This window comes from Pelobates fuscus, chromosome 6, assembly GCF_036172605.1.
Source record: "Pelobates fuscus isolate aPelFus1 chromosome 6, aPelFus1.pri, whole genome shotgun sequence".
NCBI lineage: Eukaryota > Metazoa > Chordata > Amphibia > Anura > Pelobatidae > Pelobates > Pelobates fuscus.
The window spans coordinates 80,381,215-80,390,877 of record NC_086322.1 but is presented as its reverse complement, the minus strand read 5'-3'; the positions used below and the strand labels follow the sequence as shown (position 1 = coordinate 80,390,877).

Below are 9,663 nucleotides of genomic sequence, written 5' to 3'. Positions count from 1 at the left end.
AGTCAAGCAGACAACAGGTCTTGTTAGTTCCTGGTTTGTTTAAATCAGTGGAGGTAAACTCAAGAGGCAGCAATTGCCCAGAGCACCTGCCTTGCAAAGACTTCTCATTAAATTGCATTGGGATGAATTGCATTGGACAGCCATAAAAATGTGGGTGGGGTTAGAAGGGGAGGGAAGCAGACAAGAGTTCTGCAGGTTTTGCAAACTGTTCTTAGATTTGCCATAATGAAAAAAAATGCTTAATTAAATGCATGCAAGTATGTGTGGTATATCTACTAAACAGTAATGATTTATTTTGTGTTTGGAGTGGAATGTCCCTTTAAGGAGTAGTGTTTCTGTTTTTTTTATAATGCTCTTTTAAGTTTGACTGACTAATGTAGAGCTCTTTCTTTGCTCATACACACAAAGGTGTTGTTGAAAAACATTGGAAAGGTGTGACTGAGATCAAGTTGACGTTAATAGCTAATCGGCAGCTGGCAACATGTTGTTGATAATCAAAATATATATATGCAAATTGTGCACATTTTTTTTTTTGTAGAATACCACACTTTTTTTTTTTTATGGACTAATATAGAGCAAATGCTAATTATAACCCCCTAGCAAGTGCTCGTTAGTTAATACGTTTATGAAATTGTATGTTAAAAAAAAAGTCTAGATCAATCAAATAGCAAAGGGATGCAAAATCCCCACATTACATCTGATGATCTAATCTCGTCTAACTCAGTAGGCTGTTTGCCAGCAGCATTTCCACTCAAGAATAACAAATTATTACTTGGTTACATGTCACATTGCTTTTCACGTGCAAAATAGTGCTTTGTCTGCCAAGGAGAACGAGGTAGTGAGGTTAAACATTGAGCACAGAATGAAAGTAATCCAAACAGCGGAGTCTGCACTTCCTGTTTTATAGCTGCTGCAATGGCATAGCAAGGAAATCCCCGATCACAGTTACTCTATGACAAGCAGGCTCAACATTGGACGTCTGCAAGTTTGATTTATATCGATGATATTGCTTTTTATGCAAAAAGAAACGTTCTGGCTCACGACTGTGGTAAGTCTGTGCGGTAGAGAATTCCACAATTATTCTCTGTTTGGGTGTCTGATGACTTTAAAAAAAACATAATTCTATCTTTAGAATGTTATCCTTAGATACTAGAGCACCTGTTATCCCTCTTATATCCTGGTATTCTACTGTGCAGAGTTGGTGAATTAGACAAGTTGCAAAATTAGCAAATTGCATTGAAATTTTCCAATAACATTCGGCGATAAGTGATATTCTAGTTCTCCTGAATATATGCCCTGGCTAAAAGAAATGATTCACAGAAAATGAAAGTAAACATGAGTTCGGCACCTGCAGACATTTTGTATATATTTACTTATGTATATACGGTATGTTTAATTTATTTATTGCAGTTTCAAACTGAGTTAATCTTGCTATGCTAGATTCAATTTCTATAACTTCCATGTGATCATTTTTTTTGTAATTTTTTTATTTTGCTGTATAGCTAAAGATAAAAAAAAAAGTTTCAATGTGCATGACCATACAGCATAGAATTGGTTACAAACCTCATATTAAACAAAGTTCAGCATGTCATAATCTCATCATGCTTGTTTGTAGTACAGCCTAATATATCTCACAGCGCTTTTACTTTTTACCTGAGTATCGACACTTTACACACTTACAAACCTGTAAAAAAAAAAGGAATACATGGCTAATTGAAAGGGAGAGGTGGCTACAAACATGGCTAACTGAGAGGGTGAACGGGCTGGAAACCTTGGCTAATGGAAAGTGAGAAGGAGGCTGGAAACATGGCTAATTGCTGTCCCAAAAATGAAGAGGACTGGAGGTTGGATATCTGAGGTGGATTGGGGAAGAACCTGGACTATGTCTGAAAGGAAATTGCAGCTTTGGAATGGGGGTGGGGGGATTGACGGCACTTGAGAACTTGCGATTCACTCTTTAGAGAATACACTCCACATTGATTTTTAAGTAACTGTTGATTTTTCAGGACTAATTTGGGAAATGCAAATTTCAGGATAAAATAGTTGAATTGGAGAATTTGGCATCATGGCTATTTCTGCCCATATTTTATAATTCCCAGCATTAGAATGTTTGAGGTATAAATAACCCTGACAGTCACTTTGATTAGAAAATTACCAAGTTCAATCTTTCACACATTCCTGTTACTGCTGATCAAGAATAATGCAAAAAAAAAAAAAAATGCTTTGCGATTGCAAAATGGCAATGGATACAACAAGTTATAATAGTTAATAATATTTATGTTACTAAATAAACCCTTATAAAATCATTGATGAACATGTTTTACTTCTAAAGACACTGGGTGAATTGACCGCCTTTCTCCAGGCAGTGCATTCCATATCCCTGTTCTGTACATATGTTATGCTACACTAGGGGCTGTACAGTTTTTATCAGTAATTTATATCCTCCATTCTCTTATTACGTCACTAGTAAAGTCTAGCGCTGTAGTTTTTTTCCTGTTCCATAATGTCCTACAGGGCAAAAAATAAATAAAGCCAGTGCAGTGTACTTCTCTATGATCTAGCTAGCTAACTATAGGGATCCTATAGTGCCAGGAAAACAAAGCCGTTTTCCTGGCACTATAGGTTTAATAGTTCCCCCTCTCCCTCACGCCCTCCTCCTGTGAGGCTGAAGGGGTTAAAACCCTTTCAGTCAATTACCTGAATCCAGCTCTGATATCCCACGGCGCTGGGTCAGGCTACGCCCACGATCCTCCCTCACCGACGTCAGCCGGTGGGGTGACCTAATGTGCATGCGCAGCAATGGCCACGGGCGCATTAGACCTCCCCATATGAAAGCATTATTCAATGCTTTCCTATGGGGAAACTCTGACGCTGGAGGTCCTCATGTAGAGCGTGTGGACGTCCAGCTTCAGATAACAGACCAAAGGTCCGTTTGGATTCCCTTACTGCCCCCAGTGGCTGTCTGGTAGACAGACACAGAGGGCAGACCTAGATCTGCAATGTAAACATTGCAGTTTCTCTGGAACTGCACTGTTTTACATTGCAGCACTAAGTGCAATAGGGACACTGCACCCAGACTACTTCAATGAGCTGAAGTGGTCTGGGTGCCTACAGTGTCCCTTTTTACATTTCATGCCTGAGTCTGTGACAGCCTGTTCTGCACTCCTAAAACCTGTGTAATTTGCATACATATGCCCTGAACCCTAAAATTTAAATTTCCCTAACAAGGTAACTCACTAAAGTGAGAATTGTTGAGAATTCAAAGTGAATTGAAAATGAATTTTAAATTTAAGGACAAAGTATTTGAAATTAAATATTAGCTAACTTGGAGAATATTTTCCAGTTTGCCTATTTTGGCCTTAAATATTAAATGCCCTTTAAATTCCTGACAATTATCACTGTAGTGAATAAACCTGTAAGAATTGCTTAAATTAAACTTTCACTGCTTTAGGAGAAGACAGCAAAGCAAACAACTTTTTTTTCAACATATTTTATTTGTTCTTGCGTAATAGAGAGTTATGTAGATTTGGTGTCAAAATCCACTTCTTAGTAATAAACAACTTTAACCTATTACAGCCATCATGAAGTAAATAGAAGAGTTTAAGTGGCAATAGAATATTTACATATTTGCCATAAACTTCTCTTCTTAAAAGGACACTATAGTCACCAAAAACAACTTTAGGTTAATTAAGCAGTTTTGGTGTAAGGTCATGCCCATGCTGTCTCCCTGCTCAATTCTCTGACATTTAGGAGTTAAATCACTTTGTTTATGCAGTCCTAGACACACCTACCTGCAAGTAACGTGCACAGCCTGCCTAAACACTTCCTGTAAAGAGAGATCTAATGTTAAAACTTCCTTTGTTAATAAATATTTTTGTTTAAAATTTTTTACAAGATGTTTCAGGCAAACGATTAATTGTTTTTTTACAATTATATTTTTATAGGTTTGAGTACTGAATTATCTACAAAGAACTTGCCGATAAATTGACATTCTGAAAACTTTCTAAAATAAAGGACAAGAGCCATACAATGGCATTTATTTCCTTTTGTCTCCTTGCTTTTGCTTCCAGCTTTGTGGGCACCTGGTGTGCCACTTCCCCCTCTGTTATAGCAAATTACTCTGGCCAGGGGTTAAGCACAGTACCATCAAACCTATCATCATTGACAACCATATTAGATTTATCTTTCAACTTCATACACGCCTTGGAAGACGCAGACTTCAGCTACATGTCTGAGCTAAGACTCCTAAATTTGTCTCACAATGCACTTAATGAACTGGACTGCAAGATTTTTGAATTCAACAAAAACTTAGAGTTCGTGGATCTTTCCAACAATAGCCTGAAGAACATCTCAGGTTTGTTTCCAAAGGCTCTCCGCCATCTTGATATTTCTTTCAATGATTTCAAAACCATGTCTGTCTGCGAAGGGTTGTCAAATCTATTGCAACTGGAGTATTTAGGCATTGGTGCAGCTGAAATTAAAAAGTCAGATTTTGAGACCATCACACATCTACAGCTACGGTATGTGCTCATTGAATTGCAGAGACTCTCTGGTTATGAAGCCGGCAGTATATCCATGTTAAACACAGAACACATTCACATCATTCTACCAGGTGGTACATTTGACCCATACAGTGTTCTTATCGATGCTGTCAGGACAACCAAGTCTTTGGAATTGTCCAACATAAGCGGTTGGCAATTAAAAAACGAATCGGAGAAATATATGGCAGATATCGCCAATAACTCAATAGTAACTGATTTAACCTTGAGTCACATTAAATTAGATTGGTTCCATCTAATAAAAGCTCTGCAGTGCATCTGGCATTCTTCTGTGGAAAAACTATACATTTACGATCTCAATCTGTTTGGTTTCGTCACTAAAATGGATTTTGACTATTCGAACACTTCAATGAAAGAATTTGTGGTAGATAAAGCTTCAACAACGGTTTTTTTATTCAATCAAGAAGATTTATATCGAATTTTTGCAGAAATGAACGTTGAAAATCTGAGTGTAATCTCTGCTAACATTATTTTTATGGTGTGCCCTTTGAAACCTAGCACCATTCAGAACATACACTTTGAAGATAATGCTCTCCCTGATAAAATATTCAGCAACTGCAACACTTTGACCCAACTGAGAAGCCTAAATTTGGCACAAAATAAACTAGAAAAAGTGTCAAAAATAAGTGAAATGACACAAAATATGCCATCTTTAAAATATTTAGACATTAGCACTAACCCTCTGCACTATACTGGGGAGGTCTGTCACTGGTCCCAGAGCATTATTTGGCTAAATTTGGCATCATGTGATTTAACTAGTTTAATTTTTAATTGTTTGCCAAAATCTCTCAAAACCCTCATTCTGAAGAATAATGATATTACACATATTCCCTTGGAAATGACCAAGCTGGAGAATTTAAAACTACTAAATCTTGCTTTTAATCGTATGTCTGATCTCCCCGACTGTTCCTTTTTTACAAGGCTTGCGGTACTCAATGTTCAATCTAACATAATTTCTTCTCCATCCCGTGAATCTATCAAAAACTGCCAAAGAGTGAAAGAGTTAAACGTAAGACACAATCCGTTCCAGTGTGATTGTGATCTAAAAAACTTTATTGACATTGAAAAAATGTCACCTGGAAAATTAATTGGTTGGCCGGACAGCTATATTTGTGAGCATCCTGAAGATTCCAGAGGGATCAATCTTAAAAATATAGACATTCCAATAGTATACTGCAATGTTTACTTACTGATTGCAATCATTGTATTGCCAATAATGTTTATGGTGGCTCTTCTTTACTGCCTCTGTAAGTACTTTGATGGCCCATGGTATTTAAAAATGTTATGCCAGTGGACACGAACAAAGCACAGAGTAAGGAGAAAGAAGAATGGGTATGAAGAACTACAAAAGGAGACGGTATTCCACGCCTTCGTATCGTATAGCGAACATGACGCATCCTGGGTGAAACATACTCTATTGCCAAACTTGGAAAAAAATAATGCTTCAATACGGATCTGCCAACATGAACGAAATTTTGTCGCTGGCAAAAGCATCGTTGAGAACATTATCAACTGCATTGATAAAAGTTACAAATCTATCTTTGTCTTATCACCAAATTTTGTCCAGAGTGAATGGTGTCACTATGAGCTATATTTTGCTCATCATAAGTTATATACAGAAAATACGGATAATCTCATCCTTATTTTACTTGAGCCCATTCCTCAGTATCTGATTCCTTCAAAATACTACAAACTAAAAACTCTGATGTCGCAGAGGACATATCTGGAGTGGCCGAAGGAGACAGGCAAACATGGTCTATTCTGGGCTAATTTGAGGGCAGCTATTAATGTTAATTTGCCGGACCCAGAAAGTCAAAGCAGTTCTTCTGTGTCAGATGTAAGCTCATAAATATGTTACAAATATGAAACGATTTATTATCCCAACATCAGACATTTTGATTTAATCATATCTTGACATTCAGGGTATATAATAAAAAGAAAGTGTTTATCTTCTTCTTTTTGGCAGTCAACACATTTTAAATGTTTTTCTTTACAAATTTTCTTTTACATATATGTTATGTTCTTGTTTTTTTGTACACTAGGTTAAAGGTGTATTTTGTAAGAATACACATGCAGTTATGAAATAGTTTATTTGTATGATAACAAAGGTTTCTAGTAGCTTTTAAATGGTATTGTATGCCATTGTCATTGACCATTTAAAGAGATCAACACAGGTCTTTGGGACGTTAAAGTTGACATGTGACATGTTTTATTGGGTCATTCTATTTAAAATTTGCAATTTGATTGGTTTGTATTTCTACTGTAGCACAATAGACAGAACATATTATCTTAATATAATATATGAAAACTCTTTAAGGACCAAACTTCATGTCATGTGTCCTTAAGGTATAGGAGTTAATGAGTTAATGAGAACAGGGAATGTAAATAAATCATGTACAGCATTTATCAGTCTATAATGCACCTAAGCATTGATTTCTTTTCTTTTTTTTATAAACATTTTCAATAATTTAATATTTTTGGATAAACTTTTAAAATGATTTCATATTTTGAAAAAATATTTTAATCTTTTGATATTTTTTATATTTTGATATATTTTTATGCGATTTATTTTTCGATATTTTAATATTTTGAAAAAAATATATTTTAAAAGTTTATCCAAAACTTTAAAATAATTTGAAAAGCTTAAATATTAAATCAAGGTCATACAGAGAAGGGCAGTGTAACTGGGAGGATTGTGAGTTGTGAATGGAGAATAAAGAGTTTTTGCACAGTGTCATCATTGTTTAGTTCTATCCCAAAGGGGATGGGGGCACTTACCTGTGATTGTCACTGTAGCATTGATGGCAAATTCAAATACTTGTCAACATAATGAATATGAGATTGACCAATTCTGACTGGCATATTAGTATGCCATTGGTACTACAACCACTGCCAGTCATAATCAGTGTTTGCCAACCGCCAATGCCCACAACCTGTAAATGTTTCCAATTCTGCCAGTTTGGGCTTAATTTTTAATTTTCAATGTAAATTCCTGACAAATCACACTATTGAAGAACCTGATGTTTACTCACTATATTGTAGTGAATTGAAAAACAAATGTAGGCAAAAAGTGCTGCTTTAGAACAATTCAAATTGTTAGCAGGTGGTGTGAATATTTATATTGGGGAGAGTGGGGGTGGGGGGGGGGGGGGGCTACCAGGGCACGTTGTAGTAGTTATGGTCCCTGACGTGCTCCTTTAATAAATGATGACCATGTCAAATAATTGTTGGTGTTCAAACGGCTTTTATTTGTGTCATCGTATACGTATAACAATGCGATAAGATAGTAAAATAGGAGACACGCAGGTCTCGCAACAGTGGGAGCAGCCATATAAATATAAAGTGATTAACACCAAAACAATATTAACAAGTAGAAGGCAGTACAGTAGCAACATTGTTAGCTTCGTTACGGTACATGTAGTAAATGTGCAAACATCTGTATCCTATAATCGGTTGCAAAAGGGTAGGTTTATCAATTCTGTGTAAGCCAGATAGTGACTGTGTAGTGTATGGACAAGATACGCCAGTCATCATAATGGCCGTGTACAGCCGAGGAGTATCTTTGAAGCGGATAGGAGCTATTATAACATCTGTGGTAAGGTTGACCTGAAGAAATAAGTCAGAGAGGAGACTCGTCGTCCTATAAATTATTGAGGGATAATGGGTTTCTATTGGGTCCCATTGCCTCGCGCGGGCCCTATTTTGTCGTGCGGGCGGTGAAATCTGTAGGTTCAGTCTATAGTGGAGGGCAGCAACGATTTAGCGGAGCATCCGCATAGCACCTGAGGCCCCAGCCCATCTTACCCTACTAGTAAACTGTTGTTGAAACTAGTGTGCACGGGCAATGGGGACAAATTATTGCGTGGGGTCAGGGAAAGAGAGCCAGTGGTGTAGAAAAGAGAGCACAGTAACAGAAGGGGATATGGAAGAGAGAGGAGGGAAGAGAGAGAGAGAGTAAGGAGAGAGAGAAAAAAAAAGGGAGGGGGTGGGGGGAGGGAATTCGGGACCGAGGTGTTCCGCGTAATGAGGTGCCACTTGTCCAGGGGCGCAGGTGGATGAGGGGGGGGTGTAAAGGGGCACCCTTCACGGGCCACGCCCCCGCCCATCCCCCCCGCCCCGCCACGTAAGACAGCCATGGCCGCCACATCTCGACGTGCTTCTCCTCCATACCTATCAATGAAGCGTGGATCGATTCCGCCCTATATATCTCCTCCACCCTTTCCATCCAGAGACCAATCGTCGGGGTTACATCTTGCTTCCAGTGTAATGGGATCAGAGCCTTGGCGGCGTTCAACAGGTGTCGGAGTATAGATCTTCTATACACCCCGATGGTGTCTGGTGTGGAGTGTAGTAGAGCCACCTCTCTATCGAATCCACCGTCCGACCCCAGTATTTTCTCCGTTCGCCATTTGATCTCGTCCCAGAATGGCGTGATGCGTGGGCATTCCCACCAGATATGCAGGATCGTTCCACGTCCCTCCCCACATCTCCAGCAAGTGTCAGGTACCGCCGGAAAGATCCTGTGTAGGCTGTCGGGCGTTCTGTACCAGAACGACAGGAGCTTATAATTAGTTTCCTGATAGCCGGAGCTAGAGGAGCATTTGTGGTGCAGGACCAGGATTTCGCGGTGAATGATATACCCAGGATGCCTTCCCAGCATCGGCGAAAGGTGTCCGCGTTCTCCAGATGGCCTGTAAGGAGATGCTGGTAAATGAGGGACGTGGATTTGGCTAGGTTGGTCCGTCGGTCACAGAGTGTCTCAAACCACGTCAGGTCTCTATGTAGAGATTCTCTGTGTGGTAGGGTTTGGTAAAAATGTGTAATTTGTGTGTAGCGGAAGATTTGCATTGCGGACGGTTGGTCGTTGTCTATCAATTCCCGTAATGGTATTACGCCTGTGTTATTCAGCAATCTATGGATGGAGAGGGATTCTTCCCCTCCCAGGATACTCCCAGGATACTCCAGGATGCTGGTGGTAGTCCACCTCCTATGTGTGGGTTATATGACAGCTGTATCAGCGGGCTCGGCGTTGGAGACAGTTGCGGTAGTCTTCTGATGGTGTCCCATGTTTTTAGTGTTTGTGCCACTGTGGAGGGGCAGTCAT

General features: G+C 38.9%; 1 protein-coding gene across 1 annotated transcript; it reads left to right on the top strand.

The window, feature by feature from the left end:
- The first annotated feature begins 915 nt into the window (after positions 1–915).
- LOC134614266 (toll-like receptor 1) lies at positions 916–6,869 on the top strand. Its single transcript, XM_063457872.1, has 2 exons — positions 916–1,048; positions 3,945–6,869. Exon 2 carries the CDS (start codon positions 4,030–4,032, stop codon positions 6,406–6,408), a length of 2,379 nt encoding a protein of 792 aa, XP_063313942.1. The 5' UTR covers positions 916–1,048; positions 3,945–4,029; the 3' UTR covers positions 6,409–6,869.
- Positions 6,870–9,663: the final 2,794 nt, after the last annotated feature.